This window comes from Podarcis tiliguerta, assembly GCF_965153285.1.
Source record: "Podarcis tiliguerta genome assembly, chromosome: 4".
Taxonomy (NCBI): Eukaryota; Metazoa; Chordata; class Lepidosauria; order Squamata; family Lacertidae; genus Podarcis; species Podarcis tiliguerta.
In genome coordinates, this window is record NC_139537.1 from 7,654,244 (window position 1) to 7,673,066 (window position 18,823).

General features: G+C 45.1%; 1 protein-coding gene and 1 long non-coding RNA gene across 2 annotated transcripts in view; both read left to right on the forward strand.

Moving 5' to 3' along the window:
• LOC310675839 overlaps nucleotides 1–18,823 on the forward strand; it is a 324,788-nt gene that overhangs the window by 38,588 nt on the left and 267,377 nt on the right. The gene's annotated exons all lie outside the window — the stretch shown is intronic.
• The window catches only part of MOGAT2 (monoacylglycerol O-acyltransferase 2), a 46,742-nt gene that overhangs the window by 8,813 nt on the left and 19,106 nt on the right, over nucleotides 1–18,823 (forward strand). The window contains exon 2 of the mRNA XM_083436724.1: nucleotides 2,795–2,973. Within this exon, the coding sequence (XP_083292850.1) occupies nucleotides 2,795–2,973 (179 nt within the window). The remainder of the gene's footprint in view (nucleotides 1–2,794; nucleotides 2,974–18,823) is intronic.

An 18,823-nucleotide genomic window follows, 5' to 3' on the forward strand; every position in this document is an offset into this window, starting at 1 on the left:
TCTGGGAAACAGCAGGTCAAGTTAGGGCTGAGTTTTGCAAGCTGGAAGGCACGGCTGCTTCTTGCCCCACGGAGGAAATCTCACCCCCAGTCTTGCCTAACAATTCTCGCAAGCATCAGAAGGGCTGGCAAGAATCAATGGATCCCGATTAATCATCAGTCAGCTGGGACAAGGGCAAGGACATGGTATCTCCTCCTGACTTGTACTTTGGGCTCCGAACAGTCATAAAATGAGGCAGCTTACAGAAGGCGGCATTTTGCAACAGACTGATCTTTAAAAAAACAAAAATAAACGAATTGTCCTGCAGCTGGTCAGCTCCTGTGTCATGAACACAACAGGCAGCAAATTCATAGAAACAAAAATTGTAGAGTTGGAAGGGACCCGAGGGTCATCTAGTCCAACCCCACGCAATGCAGGAATCTCAACTAAAATTCAAAAGGTAATGCTCACCCCAATGTTAAGCAGCGATGGCTGAGGCTTGTCAACGTCAGTCACCCGTTTCTCCAGTCTTAAATTGAGTTTTCCACATTTATGCCGCAGTTTGTGATTTCATTCTTTAAAGAAAAAACTCCATGGAAATGTGTCGCCGTTTCGGTGCATGTCTTTTGTGTGCAGTTTTTTCTAATGTACACACTTTTGCAGGAGTTTCCCCTAATATATTGCAGGATCCGGGAGAGAGACGACAGGAGGACCCCTAGTTGTATATCGTAATTTTTATGTTACGAGCCAACCTGAGATCTAGGGCTAGAGGACAGTGTACAAATTTAACAAATCATCAGCACCAACATCATTTCCAACAGCAGAATCAGGAGATTTGAAAGGATGTGCCCAGGTTTTGCAAGGTGGCGAAGCTCCTTCCCCCAGGATGTTGCAGATTGTTTGCAGGAGCTCAGAAAACTTTATTTCTTTCCTTCTTCTTCTTCTTCTTCTTCTTCTTCTTCTTCTTCTTTTTGTTGGCTCAGGTATCATATATTTTAACCGCTGTTCCAGTACAATTAAGTTCTCAGAACAAATTCATACAACAGCATAGGTTTTCATGTTTCCTTTTCACAGATCAGCAATCTTATCTTAGCACAGTTGGATAGTTCTACTTTTGTTGTTGTTGTTTAGTCGTTTAGTCGTGTCTGACACTTCATGACCCCATGGACCAGAGCATGCCAGGCACTCTTGTCTTCCACTGCTTCCCACAGTTTGGTCAGACTCATGCTGGTAGCTTCGAGAACACTGTCCAACCATCTCATCCTCTGTCGTCCCCTTCTCCTTGTGCCCTCCATCTTTCCCAACATCAGGGTCTTTTCCAGGGAGTCTTCTCTTCTCATGAGGTGGCCAAAGTATTGGAGCCTCAGCTTTACGATCTGTCCTTCCAGTGAGCACTCAGGGCTGATTTCCTTCAGAATGAATCAGTTTGATCTTCTCGCAGTCCATGGGACTCTCAAGAGTCTCCTCCAGCACAATAATTCAAAAGCATGAATTCTTTGGTGATCAGCCTTCTTTATGGTCCAGCTCTCACTTCCATACATCACTACTGGGAAAACCATAGCTTTAACTATACAGACCTTTGTTGGCAAGGTGATGTCTCTGCTTTTTAAGTTCTACTTACCTTCATACAAATTCAAACAGATTTGCTTTGGAGGCTGCACTGCAGGAAATATTATAGTATAGCAAGAATTTACTTCCAAGCCATAGAACAAATCTGCAACAAGCATTGCACCTTGCAAGTTATCAGTTACAACAAAAACAGCTACTACAACAACATCAAGTCAATATGCTTGTTGAAAAGTTCAGAAATATGCCATTATTTTTTCCCCAACCACCAGGGGCAACTAGGTTCCAGGACTACACTATACCTGTTCAAAAATCAGGATGGAAAACAAACCAATTACCACAAAAAGACGACTTTATTTCTTGGACAATGACCATCTGCATTTGCCAACTGGGAAAGAGAACTAAACTTCCCTGTTCAAAGCTAGTTCCTTTGCTTGCAAGGAGTTTCCCACTTTGACTCCTCATGATTTTGGTGTTGGTGCTGACCTTTAAAGCCCTAAATGGCCTCGGCCCAGTAGACCTGAAGGAGCGTCTCCACCCGCATCATTCTGCCCAGACACTGAGGTCCAGCTCCGAGGGCCTTCTGGCGGTTCCCTCACTGCGAGAAGTGAGGTTACAGGGAACCAGGCAGAGGGCCTTCTCGGTAGTGGCACCCTCCCTGTGGAACACCCGCCCAGCAGATGTCAAGGAAATAAATAACTACCTGACTTAGAAGACATCTGAAGGCAGCCCTGTTCGGGGAAGTTTTTAATGTTTGATGTTTGATTGTGTTTTCAATTTTGTTGGGAGCCACCCGGAGTGGCTGGGGAAACCCAGCCAGATGGGAGGGGTATAAATAATAAATTATTATTATTATTATTATTATTATTATTATTATTATTATTACAGTGGTACCTCGGGTTACATACACTTCAGGTTACTTATGCTTCAGGTTACAGACTCTGCTAACCCAGAAATAGTACCTCAGGTTAAGAACTTTGCTTCAGGGTGAGAACAGAAATCGTGCGGCGGCAGCGGGAGGCCCCATTAGCTAAAGTGGTACTTCAGGTTAAGAACAGTTTCAGCTTAAGAATGGACCTTTGGAACGAATTAAGTATGTAACCAGAGGAACCACTGTATTATTGGGTTGTATGGAAAATCCCTGCTGAATATAACTGCCCTCATCTTCCTGAGGTAAATGGCCTCCTGCCTGGGCCCTGTTCTGAGGACAGCCTTTCCTCCTCCTGACCAACGTGCTTTCCTTTCGTAGCGCAATGCTGCATCGCGATCTTCGTCGGCCTCCTCTTCACCCGCTTCTGGCTGATCAGCGCTCTGTATGCGGCCTGGTGGGCCTGCGATTGGGACACGCCAACCAAAGGCGGGAGGAGAATCCTCTTCATTCGGAACTGGGCAGCCTGGAGATACATGAAAGACTATTTCCCTGCCACGGTAAGTGTGGAAGATTTTGTGGAGGGTGTTTAAAATAACCTTTGTAAAGAAACCAGAAGCTTTCCTTTGGGGACTTACAGTGGTGCCTCGCAAGACGAAATTAATTCGTTCTGCGAGTTTTTTCGTCTTGTGAATTTTTCATCTTGCGAAGAACAGTTTCCCATAGGAAATGCATTGACCGTTTCCCATAGGAATGCATTGATGGTTTTAAGAAAAAGGCGCAAGACGTTTTTGTCTTGCGAAGCAAGCCCATAGGGAAATTCGTCTTGCAAAGCAACTCAAAAAACAAAAAACTCTTTCGTCTTGCGAGTTTTCCGTCTTGCGAGGCATTCGTCTTGCGAGGTACCACTGTACAGTCATACCTTGGGTTACAGATGCTTCAGGTTGTGTTTTTTCAGGTTACAGACGCTCCGAAACCCCGGAAGTACCGGAACAGGTTACTTCTGGGTTTCAGAGGTCGTGCATGCGCAGAAAAGCTAAATCGTTCAAATATATGTTGGAAGTGTAAGGAAAAGGAGGGGACATTCTATCATATGTGGTGGGATTGTAATGTAATTTTAAAAATTTGGGAAGTGATATACAACGAATTGAAGAAAATGTTCCATTTAACATTTCTTTAAAAACCTGAAGCATTTTTGTTAGGGATTGTAGGGAATGATCTGCCAAAAAAGCTGAAAAACATCTTCATGTATGCAACAAAGGCCGCTAGAGTTTTAATAGCACAAGGATGGAAGACTGAAGAAACCCCAACTAAAGAATCAGGGCAACAAAAACTGATGAACTATGGAGAACTGGCAAAACTGACATATAAGCTATGGGACAAGGATAACTGTGACTTTAAATTTGAATGGGAACCGTTTACAAAGTATTTGAAGACGCAACAAAGCGAACTGGACTCCTTGGCTGGCTTTGAATAAACATTCACAAACGTTTTATTGATAATAATCAGCTAAACAGTTTGAGGATCTATACAACTGTGTAACATGCAGAAAATAGCATTATTGGAGAAACCAAAGACTGGAACTGAGGGAAGTCGGGGGGTCGGGAGGTGGGTTTTGTGTGGGAGGGTTGGGGTCGGGAGGAAAAATGGGGGGGGGGGGAGATAAGGATGATATGTTTCTCGATAATATGACCAGCTCCATTTGGTACATAGGCTGAGACCCTGTCTGCCTGCGGACTGTGTCGCTAGAGTAGTGCATGCTCTGGTTATCTCCGGCTTGGACTACTGCCATGCGCTCTCCGTGGGGCTACCTCTGAAGGTGACTCAGAAACTGCAATTAATCCAGAATTTGGCAGCTAGACTGGTGACTGGGGGCGGCCGCCGAGACCATATAACACCGGTCTTGAAAGACCTACATTGGCTCCCAGTACATTTCCGAGCACAATTCAAAGTGTTGGTGCCGACCTTTAAAGCCCTAAATGGCCTCGGTCCAGTATGCCTGAAGGAGCGTCTCCACCTCCATCGTTCTGCCCAGACACTGAGATCCAGCGCCGAGGGCCTTCTGGCGGTTCCCTCACTGCGAGAGGCCAAGTTACAGGGAACCAGGCAGAGGGCCTTCTCGGTAGTGGCGCCCGCCCTGTGGAACGCCCTTCCAGCAGATGTCAAAGAGATAAACAACTACCTGACATTCAGAAGGCATCTTAAGGCAGTCCTGTTCAGGGAAGTTTTTAACGTGTGATATTTTACTGTATTTTTTGTTTCTATGGAAGCCGGCCAGAGTGGCTGGGAAGGCCCAGCCAGATGGGCGGGGTATAAATAATATATTATTATTATTATTATTATTATTATTATTATTATATGTTTTGTTCTATTTTTGAATTTAAAAAAAGCTTTAAAATAAAGAAGTGCCGAATCGCAACCCACACGTGTGCAGTCATGTCCAACTCTTTGTGACCCCATGGACCAGAGCACGCCAGGCACTCTTGTCTTTCATTCATATATATATATATATATATATACACGATAAATTGTACATTCAATGAAAAATGTATTCCATAGGATTGAAGGTGACCACGAGGGTCATCTAGTCCAACCCCCTGCAATGCAGGAATCTTTTCCCCAACATGGGGCTCGAACCCACAACCTCGAGATAAAGAATCTCACGCTCTTCCAAGTGAGCTATTGAAACTGGTCTGGCCCTCAATGATTGTTGGAGAGGCTGTTATTCCCTAGCTGATGTTGGACTGCAACTCTCACCATCCCTGACCATTGGGCTTGCTGGCTGGGGGCGGGGCTGGAATACAACATCTGGAAAATGACATCTCCCCCCATTCCCCCCCCCCTTAAATATTGAGCCTGCATGAAACCTGCCATGTGACACTTGTCCAGCAGGTGGCGCCCCACAACCAGTCTTGGCTCCAAGGAACGTCCTTGTCAGTCTGAGATGCCAAAGACATTTCCCCTGTAAAATGCTGGAAAAGGATTGAGAGGTGTTAATAAGGGAGCTTTGAGAAGGATCACAGCAGCAGGGAAGGATGCAAAGTGCTCTAGAGATTACTATTAAACTGCACAATATTTGCGGGAGCCTGCAACCTGCGGGGAATCTTCTGTACTGAGTTGAATAGGATCCAAAATGCAGCAGTCTGATTGGTCCTAGAATAGGATCCAGAATGCAGCAGTCTGATTGGTCCTAGAATAGGATCCAGAATGCAGCAGTCTGATTGGTCCACAGGAGCCACCCAATCCAGCTCCAGGTGAAAGTGAATCCGCAACCTGATTGGCCTACAGGTGAATCCCGGAATTAGCCAATCACGTGGGGCCCATTGTGTAAATAATGTATATAAAGCAGACATTCTGGGGGAACTTCCATTCCTCTTCACCACTATGAGCTGAATAAAGAGCATGAAATCCACTCTCGACTCCGAGTATATTTGAACCCGGAGCTGTCATTTTCCCAGACCGTGCGGTTCTTCCATCGGCTCTCAAAGCGCCAATCAGTGCCTGCCAATTCCAGAGGCGAGAGCTGGATTTCCTTGCCACCCTCCCGGTGTGGAGCTGTGTGTTGAAGGTTTCTTACCTGAGGCTTAGCCACTCCCGAGAGATTAACCAGAGCCCTCTAATCTCCCCATAATATCTCTGTGGCACAAACGAAGGAGTGTGTCTGGGGATAAAGAGGTGAAGTGATGATGGGACCTGGGCTCCCTGCCCACCCACCCTTTGCCACCGTTAATCCAGGATGTGGCGCTTCAAGACCCGGGGGCAGAGAGGAAGAAGAGACACACAAAGGAGATGTGCTATCCAAAGGACTGTCACACAGAAGATGGAGCCAGCCGGCTTTCTGCAGCTCTGGAGAGAAGCACCAATGGATTGAGATACGACGACTGTTTATAGCCAGAGAAAATAATAAAAAATTCCTTTACGCTACAGGGGCTGCGAGAACACTAATTGCCAAAAATCGGGGGGGGGGGGGGGGAGAAACAATACTGTCAAAAAGAGAGTGGCGAGATAAATTATTTTACTACAGTGGTACCTCGGGTTAAGTACTTAATTCGCTCTGGAGGTCCGTTCTTAACCTGAAACTGTTCTTAATCTGAAGCATCACTTTAGCTAATGGGGCCTCCCGCTGCTGCTGTGCTGCCGGAGCGCGATTTCTGTTCTCATCCTGAAGCAAAGTTCTTAAGCCAAGGTACTATTTCTGGGTTAGCAGAGTCTGTAACCTGAAGCGTATGTAACCCGAGGTACCACTGTATATTGAATTTCCTAGATTGACAGAAGACATTAGGGGCCAGCCCGAGCAAAAATTTCAAAAAAAAAAAAAAAAAAAAGAATGTGGAAAATATAGAGAATACCTTAAAAACCAGTGCCCTCAGATTAATACTTGGACTTGTTTTGATTAATTTTTGCAAAATAAATTATGGTCCAAAAGCTAAAAACAGAAAGAAAATGGGGTGATAATGAACTAAGAAGGAGATAGTTTACCAAAGATGAAAAGAGAACCGTGTTGAGGATGAAGTCAATTGGAAGAAAAGAAGAACTGAAATATTCTATATATATATTGTTGACTATTTGATCTGTGTAAATTTCCGTATGCTACTATGTTTTATTTGTATTTCTTTGTTTTTTGTTCGGATTTTGATTGTGTATTATTAATTTTATGTTTAGTTTTATGAGTGTGTGTGTGTGTGTGTTGTAAAATAAACTTAATAAAAAAAATATAAAAAGAGAGAGAAAACAACTACAGTGGTGCCTCGCAAGACGAAATTAATTCGTTCCGCGAGTTCTTTCGTTGAGTGAGTTTTTTTGTCTTGCGAAGCACCACTGCAGTTAACAACTAACAACGGCGGGGAGGGGCGGGGAGAAGCAGGGCAGCTGCCGCAGCCAGTAGCTCGGACTCACCCGCACCTTGTGGCCACCGCGCGACGCGGCTGCTGGAGGGCGGTGGGGCTCAGGAGCGCGACTCTGGCTGCAACGCTGGCTGCTGGTGGCAGCGGCTCTCAGAGGAGCGCGCAAGGGCGGTGGGCAGCGGCGCGAGGCAGTCGGAAGGTCGGAGGGAGCCGGAGGAGCCGTCAGCCGGAAGGTGGGAGGGAGCCGGAGGAGCGGGGAAGCGAGCGTGCGACCGTCGCCATGACAGGAGAGGCAGGGCCGTTTCGTCTAGCGAAGCAAGCCCTTTGGAAAATCCGTCTTGCTAATCACCTCAGAAATCGAAAAACCCTTTCGTCTAGCGAGTTTTTCGTCTTCCGAGGCATTCGTCTTGCGGGGTACCACTGTATTTATGTATGCAACCATAGCAGCACGGATGCAACTGGCCCAGAGATGTAAAGAAGATAATGTCCCGACTAGAGATGAATGGTTGGTGAAGATGATGGACTATGCCGAAATGGTGAGAATGACCGGGAGAATCAGAAACCAGGAAGAGAAGAATCTGTAAGTTGACAGCTATGAGGAGAACCCACCACTTAGGCTAAAGGGCTGGAAAAATCAACAACTAAATCACCTGAAAAGAACACTCCCAGTACAGAGGAGGATGGGGAAAGAGCTCTACTTAAGAGACAGGTTGGAAGAGGAAGGCTTTCAGCAGGCCGCGAAAAGACAACACAGATGGCACCTGCCTAATATTCATGGGGAGGGGAGTTCCAAAGAGTAGACGCCACTCTCAGGAGCTCGGCCTACACTCGAGTAGGACCCTGGCAGAGACACATGCCCGACTGGCATGTTTTCTCCCTCCTGGTCGATCGTTCTGGAGCTTCAAAAGCTTTCTTCTGCCTGAACATCACAGCGACCGATGTCAACAGACACCGGCACACTTAGGGATCCAGAGAGTTTGCGCTGTTTGCGTGACAGACCTCAGCAACTCAGCATTTTGGCTAATCTACTTTATTTACATATAAACACACACGGAGCACTGCAACATGGCTCCCTCTCTCTCTAGCATCAGACAGCAAAGAGAAAAAGAAAGAAGGACAATATAGTCCCACTTCACAGAACACAGTAACGCAAACATCCTGTCTCCGTCACTTCCCACTCTGTGGAGTCAAAACGTATACCGTCATGTGATAGACAACAATTAAAACATTAGCAGGATTTTAATCACACTTGTAACAAATACCATGGATGATATAAAGTAAAGGTAAAGGTACCCCTGCCCGTACGGGCCAGTCTTGACAGACTCTAGGGTTGTGCGCCCATCTCACTCAAGAGGCCGGGGGCCAGCGCTGTCCGGAGACACTTCCGGGTCACGTGGCCAGCGTGACATCGCTGCTCTGGCGAGCCAGAGCCGCACACGGAAACGCTGTTTAGCTTCCCGCTAGTAAGCGGTCCCTATTTATCTACTTGCACCCGGGAGTGCTTTCGAACTGCTAGGTTGGCAGGCGCTGGGACCGAACAACGGGAGCGCACCCCGCCGCGGGGATTCGAACCGCCGACCTTTCGATCGGCAAGCCCTAGGGGCTGAGGCTTTTACCCACAGCGCCACCCACGTCACCTGTGGATGATATAGATGGGTACAAAATATAGATTGTGGAATAATATGTAGTTGTAAATGTTGACAATAGGACCCACGGAGGGGATGGGCAGAAGTCTTGAGATTCTGAGAAATCTGAATTTGGATTGTTATAAATTCTAATAAAAATGATTTGCGGGGGGGGGCACAGGAGGGGAGGGGGCTCTTGTGTTTGAATCCTGCTTTGGGGTCTTCCCAAAGGCATCTGCTCATGAACCTGATCCAACAGGGATCTTCATGTTCTTATCGACTTGGGAGTAGGCCTTCCCAACAAAAACAACAACTGTGGGGCAAGCATCATCGCCTGAGCACATCCGTTATACAGTGGACGTTTCTCTTGAATGATCGGCTGGCCCTGTTTACTCTCCTTTGCCAGAGAGGAGGTCTCCCACCCCTCTCCCAACTCCTGGTTGCCATGGTACCGGCCCTCGCATCCTAAGAAGAGCCTGGAGGCCTTAAATAAGGCTCTCCAGGTTGCTATACAAGGTAATCTTGCTTAATGGCTCTTCGGAGTGTGTTGTTTGACTAAGGCAACAGGGCAGGGGAGGTGAGAAGGCAGCAAGATCCCGGTCATTGGACAGCAAGTTTGTTTGTACGTCGCTGCCCCCCCCCCCCCGCTGTAGCCAGAGCTTACTCTTGAGGTCCCTCTGAGTGTCTCTATTTTCCAGGGGCGGTCCTGGATTTACAGAAGCTGTCTTCGTTTCTGATTAGATCCCCAAATGTCCCACTTTTCCTTAGGACAGTGGTTTTGAACCAGTGTGCCATGGCACCTGGGGAGCCTTGAAGGATGGTCAGGGGTGCCGTGGGCAAGTCTGGCCCATAGCTGTCAACTTACAGATTTGAAAATAAGGGACCAGCGGCCTCGAAAATAAGGGATCAGCAGCCAAAATAAGGGATTTTCCCAGCACAGGTATGTTCAGCTTCTGAGCCCCTCCGAGCCAAAGGCAGAAAGCCCAGCTAGCAGCCAAACGAAGCCTCAAGCAGTGGTTCCCACAGCGCAGCAACCCGGCAAAGGGGATGCAGCAAGGAAAACCACCGTCACATCTCCGCTGGGAAGCGCTGAGCAAAGGCGAGTCCCCAGGCAACGCAGCACAAGGCATGCAAGCTCAACCCCCCCCCAGTCGTTCTCAGACTCCTTATTGGGTGAGCAACGCAGCCAAGCAACACAGTTGGAGCCTCCCTCCTCCCTGGCCGGCAGGGAGGGAGGGAGATGAGCTGCTTCCTTTGAAACCAGGGACATCATCAATAAGGGACAGCAACAGGACACAGCGCTGGGATAAGAGACTTTCCCGCCAAATAAGGGACGGTTGACAGCTATGATTCTCCTTCCTTGCAGCTTTCTGAACAGAGGTTAGATGCTCAGGGGATTGCTTAGCTGGGATTCCTGCATTGTGTGGGGGGTTGGGCTGGATGACGCTTGGGGTTCCCATCCATCTCAACAATTATACAATTCAGTTGGTGGAGGGAAGGCTGAGTCCCATTTGCCCCACTGGACCAGACTCCACTGGAGATATTGGTGGACAGGAAGGGAATCCAAGCCGTGAAACCAGATGTTCCAGGCTGGGGACATTGCAAAACCAGAGAAAATTCCCTCCTTATCCTGCTCTCACTGAAATGACTCTGTAAGGAAAAGCAAACAGCTGTGGTGATGGCCGAGGCACGAAGGCTCACAGCCTGGGCTCTGTAAAAGTCTAATTGATCTGTAAAAGTCTCATTAATCAGGCAGATGGGCAAGGGAAGCCAGTCATCGGCCACTGAGATCTGAGAGCGCCTGATGTTGTTTTGGATAAATGAGCGCCAGGCAGAGGAAGATTCTTAGAAATAAAACAAAGGGATGCGGTTAGGTTATCTAACTCGGCCACCCTCCCCGCTAGCGTATAAGCGTATAAGAAGAGAAGACTCCCTGGAAAAGACCCTGATGCTGGGAAAGATGGAGGGCACAAGGAGAAGGGGACAACAGAGGACGAGATGGCTGGACAGTGTTCTCGAAGCTACAAACATGAGTCTGACCAAACTGTGGGAGGCAGTGGAAGACAGGAGTGCCTGGCGTGCTCTGGTCCAGGGGGTCACAAAGAGTTGGACATGACTAAACTACTAAACAACAACAACAACATTATTCCATAATCTATATTGTGTACCCATCTATATCATCCATGGTATTTGTTACAAGTGTCATTAAAATCCTGCTAATGTTTTTATCGGCTTGAAGTGGTCTCCTATGTAAGTTATAAATTTTCCCATTCTTTTTTTTTAAAAATTGTCCTCTTGGTTCCTGAGGTTTCCAGTTAGCTTTGCCATTTCAGCCTAGTCCATCAGATTTACTTGCCATTCCTTCCTGGTATGGACTCTTTCTTCTTCCCAACTCTGGGCTAGTAGCATCCGTGCGGCTGTTGTCACATACATAACAAGTCCCTTCTGTTCCTTTGGAATGTCGTTACCTGTAATTCCTAATAGAAAAGCTTCTGGTTTTTTTTAACATTTTAAACCTTTCCCCCCGTTTCAATTAAAAAAAGTGCTCTTTCCTGGGTTTCAAATAACTGAATTATGCTGCATAGTTCAATAATATATTTTACCAATCTTGTTTACTTCTATGGTGGAGGCTTCTTTCTTCTATAAGGGCTGTAATAATGCTTGAGTTTGCTCAGCAGCACATGTGGGCCATGGTAAATCTGGAAAAGGAATTTTTTTGTGATGCCCCCCTTCCCTTGATGCCCTAAGCACGTGCTTATTTTGCTGAATGGTTAATGGTTAACCCAGCCCTAGTTCCACACAATATAGGAACCTGGCCTTTAGTGCGGTGGCTGTTAGAATTCCTGCTCCGTGACTGCAGTCATGGGATTGTTGTCTTTCACATGACGGTATATGTTTTGACTCCACAGAGTGGGAAGTGACGGAGACAGGGTGCTTCTGTTACTGTGTTCCGTGAAGTGGGACTATTGTCCTTCTTTTTTCTCTCTTTGCTGTCTGATGCTAGAGAGAGAGGGAGCCATGTTGCAGTGCTCCGTGTGTGTTTATATGTAAATAAAGTACCGTATTTTCCGGCGTATAAGATGACTGGGTGTATAAGACGACCCCCAACTTTTCCAGTTAAAATATAGAGTTTGGAATATACTCGCCGTATAAGACTACCCCTCTTCCAATGCACACCAAATAAAAATTTAAAAAACCAGTCTCCAGTCCGGCTCGGAAATCCGCTCCACTTCCCAGTGGCCGGGGGCTTCTGGGGCCCATTTTCAAGCATATTTCTGCTTCATCTAGAGAGCTTGGTGTCCTCTGATTTAATTTGCTGCCGTTTTATCCTTTGGTGGGGAGTTGCTGCTGCAGCCGGTGTATAAGACGACCCTGACTTTTGAGAAGATTTTCCTGGGTTAAAAAGCAGTCTTATACGCATAGCTGTCAACTTACAGATTTGAAAATACGGGACCAGCAACCTTGAAAATAAGGGACCAGCAGCCAAAATAAGGGACCTGCAGCCTCACCTCTTCCAGGCACTCCAGTCTTCCTGTCCTCCTGCAGTCTGGTCAAACTCATGCTGGTAGCTTCGAGAACACTGTCCAACCAACTTTGTAACCAGAGGTTCAACTGAATAGAATCTGAATCACATGCACCACAAGGCCTATGCAGCCTCAACTTAAGATGGCTCCCCGGCCTGGCTTTGCACTGCAAAGTTTGCAGCAGCACGTGCAACAAAATGGTGTCCAGCATTCAAAAAAACCTCTCAGCTTGCACTAACTAGCCACACACAAGGCATGCAAGCTCCACTCCCCAGTCGTTCTTAGACTTCTTATTGGGTGAGCAACACAGCCAAAGCAACACAGTTGGAGCTTCCCTCCTCCCTGGCTGGAAGGGAGGGAGGGAGAGGAGCTGCTTCCTTTGAAATTTAAGGGACATCATTTAAGGGACATCCATCAATAAGGGACAGCAGCGGGACATGGCGCTGGAATAAGGGACTGTCCCTTCAAATAAGGGACACTTGACAGCTATGCTTGTACGCCAGAAAATACAGTAGATTAGCCAAAATGCTGAGTTGCTGAGGTCTGTTATGCAAACTGCGGAGACTCTGCGGATCCCTAAGTGTGCCGATGTCTGTTGCTATCGGTCGCTGTGATGTTCGGGCTGAAGAAAGCTTTTGAAGCTCCCGAACGATCCACCAGGAGGGAGAAAACATGCCAGTCGGGCATGTGTCTCTGCCAGGGTCCTACTCGAGTGTAGGCTGAGCTCCTGACAGTGGTGTCTATCCTTTGGAACTCCCCTCCCCATGAATATTAGGCAGGTGCCATCTGTGTTGTCTTTTCGGCGCCTGCTGAAAGCCTTCCTCTTCCAACCTGTCTCTTAAGTAGAGCTCTTTCCCCATCCTCCTCTGTACTGGGAGTGTTCTTTTCAGGTGATTTAGTTGTTGATTTTTCCAGCCCTTTAGCCTAAGTGGTGGGTTCTCCTCATAGCTGTCAACTTACAGATTTGAAAATAAGGGACCAGCAGCCTCAGGAATAAGGGCTCAGCATCCAAAATAAGGGATTTTCCAAGCACAGGTATGTTCAACTTCTGAGCCCCTCTGAGCCAAAGGCAGAAAGCCCAGCCAGCAGCCAAACGAAGCCTCAAGTGGTGGTTCCCACAGTGCAGCAACCCGGCAAAGGGGATGCAGCAAGGAAAACCACCGTCACCTCTCCGCTGGGAAGCGCTGAGCAAAGGCAAGTCCCCAGGCAATGTGGCCGATTTGATCGGCACAAGGTATGCAAGCTTCACCCCCAGCCATTCTTAGACTCCTTATTGGGTGAGCAACGCAGCCAAGCAACACAGTTGGAGCCTCCCTCCTCCCTGGCTGGCAGGGAGGGAGGGAGATGAGCTGCTTCCTCTGAAACCCGGGAAATTTAAGGGACATCATCAATAAGGGACAGCAACGGGACACAGCGCTGGGATAAGGGACTTTCCCGCCAAATAAGGGAGGGTTGACAGCTATGGTTCTCCTTCCTTGCAGCTTTCTGAACAGAGGTTACATGCTCAGGGGATTCCTTAGCCGGGATTCCTGCATTGTGTGTGGGGTTGGGCTGGATGACGCTTGGGGTTCCCATCCATCTCAACAATTATACAATTCAGTTGGTGGAGGGAAGGCTGAGTCCCATTTGCCCCACTGGACCAGACTCCACTGGAGATATTGGTGGACAGGAATGGAATCCAAGCCGTGAAACCAGATGTTCCAGGCTGGGGATATTGCAAAACCAGAGAAAATTCCCTCCTTATCCTGCTCTCACTGAAATGACTCTGTAAGGAAAACAAACAGCTGTGGTGATGGCCGAGGCATGAAGACTCACAGCCTGTCTAATTGATCTGTAAAAGTCTCATTAATCAGGAAGATGGTCAAGGGAAGCCAGTCATCGGCCACTGAGATCTGAGAGCGCCTGATGTTGTTGCGGATAATTGAGCTCCAGGCAGAGGGAGATTCTTAGAAATAAAACAAGGGGATGCGGTTAGGTTATCTAACTCAGCCACTCTCCCCGCTAGCTTCTTCCAAGAAATAAGTGCTCTAAAGGGAAATGTCTTAATGGGAAATAAAGGAGATTCTCCCCATCTTACCCTGGAATCTGCTCCCTGAGTTGGGCAAAATGTAAATCAGGACCTGATGGCATTTATTGGTTGTAAAGTTCGTTGATTCAACAACATTTATACACTGCTCGGTTGTCATAAACCCCGGAGAGGTTTTGCAAAGCAATAAAAATTGTCAATAAAACACAGCTGAAAACGTTACAATTACAATAAACTAAAAACAAATTAGCGACACCTGCAACTGCTGCATGTGTGGGCAGGCTTGCTTAAACCAAAATGTTTTTAGCTGGCACCAGGAAGATTATACCTGCTTGATTTCAATTGTTTTTTTTTTATTTTTTAAAATAATATTTTATTTTCCACATTCAATAAACAAAAAAAGAACAAATCGACAAACACATCAAAAGGAAAAAAGCAAAAGAGAAACAATACATACATTATACAAAAACAAAAAGAAAAATGAAAACGGTAAGAATAAAAGAGTTAAAAACAAATATTGTATCATCATATTCTTCAGCATTAACTTAGGTCTGCGACTTCCCCATGCCTTCCCACTCTGTATTCTAGGTCTTATATTCTGGTAGTAAACTCTTTCCCTCTGGCGTATCTTTGGTTCAGATTAATATTATTGTCTTATTTATCCTTACATTTCCCTATGTCTTGTTAAATATACTTTCTTTAACATTGTCATTATTACAATAACATTCTTTTACATTCAATCTGATAACCTCAAACGTTCGTAGTTTTATAATGCTTCTGTAAATAGTCTTTAAATTTCCTCCAATCTTCCTTCACCATCTCTTCTCCCTGGTCTCTGATTCTGCCGGTCATTTCTGCAAGTTCCATATAGTCGATGAGCTTCATTTGCCATTCTTCCAGCGTGGGTAGATCTTGCGTCTTCCAATATTGCGCGATGAGTATTCTTGCTGCTGTTGTAGCGTACATAAAAAAAGTTCTGTCCTTCACTTGAACCTGTTGGTTTACCATACCCAGGAGAAAGGCTTCTGGGGTCTTTCTAAATGTGTATTTAAATATTTTTTTCAATTCATTATAAATCATTTCCCAGAAAACCTTAATCCTTGGGCACGTCCACCAAAGGTGAAAAAAGGTACCTTCTGCTTCTTTACATTTCCAGCATTTGTTATCAGGCATATGATACATTTTTGCAAGCTTGACTGGTGTCATGTACCACCTATATATCATTTTCATTATGTTCTCTCTTAAGGCATTACATGCCGTAAACTTTATTCCAGTGGTCCACAACCTTTCCCAGTCAGCAAACATTATGTTATGGCCAACGTCTTGAGCCCATTTAATCATAGCCGATTTCACTTCCTCATCCTGTGTGTTCCATTTCAGCAGCAAATTATACATTCTAGACAATATTTTTGTTTTAGGTTCTAATAGTTCTGTTTCCAATTTTGATTTTTCCACCTGGAAGCCAATTTTTCTGTCCATTTTAAATACCTCCATTATTTGATAATAATGAAGCCAATCTCGGACTTTACTTTTTAGTTTGTCAAAACTCTGCAGTTTCAGTTTGTCACCATCCTGTTCTAAGATCTCCCAATACTTCGGCCAATTTGCCTCCATATTGAGTCTCTTTACTGCCTTAGCTTCCATTGGAGACAACCACCTTGGGGTTTTGTTTTCCAAAAGATCTTTATATCTAATCCAGACATTGAGCAGTGCTTTTCTGACAATGTGAATTTTGAACATTCTATGCACTTTAACTTTATCATACCATAGATATGCATGCCAGCCAAATGCATTATTGAACCCTTCTAAATCCAATATGTCTGTGTTTTCAAGAAGTAGCCATTCCTTCAACCAGCAGAAAGCTGCTGCTTCATAATAGAGTTTTAAGTCTGGCAGGGCAAAGCCCCCTCTTTCTTTAACGTCTGTTAATATTTTAAATTTTATCCTTGGCTTTTTGCCCTGCCAGACAAATTTAGATAGATCTTTTTGCCACTTCTTGAAACAGTCAGTTTTATCAGTAATCTGCAGTGTCTGAAACAAAAATAACATTCTTGGCAATACATTCATCTTAATTACAGCAATGCGCCCCAGTAGTGAGAGTTTCAAGCTAGACCACGTATCTAGATCCTTTTTTATCTCCGTCCAGCATTTCTCATAGTTGTCTTTAAATAAGTTCCCATTTTTTGCTGTCATAGTTATTCCCAAATATTTAACTTTCTTCACTACTGTTAAACCTGTTTCTTTCTGAAACCTTTCATTTTCAATTTCTGTCAGATTTTTTTGTCAAAACCTTAGTTTTTGTTTTATTTAATTTAAAGCCTGCCAATTGGCCAAATTCTTGAATCAGTTCTAAGACTTTTTTTCCACTAGATTCTGGCTCCTGCAACGTCAAAACCAGGTCATCTGCAAAGGCTCTTAATTTGTATTGTTAACTCCGACCTGTATCCCTTTAACCAATTGGTCCTTTCTAATCGTATTCAGCAACACCTCCAGGACCGATATAAAAAGTAGTGGGGAAATTGGGCACCCTTGTCGTGTTCCTTTTTCTATTCTGAACTCTTCTGTCAAAACATTATTTACAATTAATTTAGCTTTTTGTTCAGAATAGATTGCCCCTATACCATTTTCAAATTCTTGGCCTACCCCCATGCCTTGGAGATTCTTCTTCATAAAACTCCAAGAGATATTGTCAAAGGCTTTCTCCGCATCCACAAATATCAGCGCCGCTTTTGTATTTATATTTTCCTGTAAAAGTTCCAAAATATCAATTATATTTCTTACGTTCTCTGATAGATGTCTTCCTGGGAGAAAGCCTGCTTGATCTTTATGAATCTCCTCTGTTAGTACCTTCTTCAATCTTCTCGCCAACATATCCGCAAATATTTTGTAATCCACATTTAACAATGATATAGGCCGGTAATTCCTAAGTTGATGTTTTTCAACGTCTGTCTTTGGTATAAGAGTCACAAAAGCTTCTTTCCACGATTCTGGAGCCTTTTTCCCCTGAAGTATTTCATTACATATTTCTTTTAAGGGTTGAGTTAGCCAGTCTTTCAATGATTTATAATATCTTGCAGTCATCTTAATGTGATCAGACAATCTCTGGTTTTAATCTTTTTACTTGCTCTTCCCAGTCGGAAGGCACTCAAAATTTTTATTTCTTCCTTTTCTGGATCTAATTCCCAAAATTTCACAAACTCTTGTGACAGGTAGTCCCGCAGGCTCTCCTTCTCAATTTCAGGCAAACCTCTGATCCTGAGATTTGCCTCTCGTTCTTTCAAGTCAAATAGAGAAAACTTAACCTTGTAGTCCTCCAGCTGTCTGGTCATCGATGGTAATTTCTCCTCCGTGGCAGCTGCGACCTGTCGAGCTTCTTCTGCAATCTTTCGCGTTTTATCGGAGTCGCCCAATAATTTCTCTATTGCAGCTGTATTTTGCCGGATGCTCAGCGTATTTTGATCTATTTTTGAAGATGCATCTGCAATCCCTTTGTTCGTTTCTACCACCTGATTTTTGATTTCTGCAATCTCCTTCTTTGTGCCTGACACCTCCGCTGTAAGTTTATCAATGGCCCCTTGTAGTTTTGAAAAGCCAGAACTTATCAGTTCATCTGTAGTAGACATTCCTTTCCCCTTCTGCTGTAAGGCAATGCCTCCTGTAGGGTCTAGAGAACCTCTTCTTCCTGGAAGAAAGGATTTGCCCGATCTTGTTGTCTTTTCCTGATAACTCTGATAACTCTCTTTCTCAGCCATAAGCCAAGCTTTCCCACGGTCAGACTGCAGCTGCAGCTGAGCTTGTGGCACAAACAGACAGTCCGATAAGAAATTGCAGTAAGATGTTACAGTGGAAAATTACCAATAGACTTGTGACGATGTCTGTGCCCACTAGGGGGACTCTAAGATTCCATAATCAGAAGAAACAAAATGTCCTTTGGTTTACAGTCAAGACCGAATTGTATCATCAATCCTTTTGGCGACAGTTTTATGGTTCTAACACCTTTATAACAGTTTTATAGCACCTTTAACTCTCATTAATCAAGCGCCGTCCACTATCCCCTTTCTGAGGCTAATATTTTCAAATTCGACAGCTCAGAACCTGGGAGTCAGAGCGATGTTTCTGTTACCGCAGCCTCTTTCTCCGGGGGATTTAGTCTTTCCCAAAATACTCCCCCTCCTTCCAGTTCTTGGGAGGGGGGTTGCAATCCTTTCTATGGCTTCAGAGTAGCTTTTTCAGTCTCTTATTTTAGAATGTTAAAAGCATAGTCTTTACTTTCTACTATATACAAAGCGGAAGGCTGACTTCCTGTTTAGACCTTCCCGCCTCTGTTCCGATCATTCTTAAAGAAATTTAAAGTCCCGATTCTTTTCCAATTCAAGTTTTCCAAATTAAAG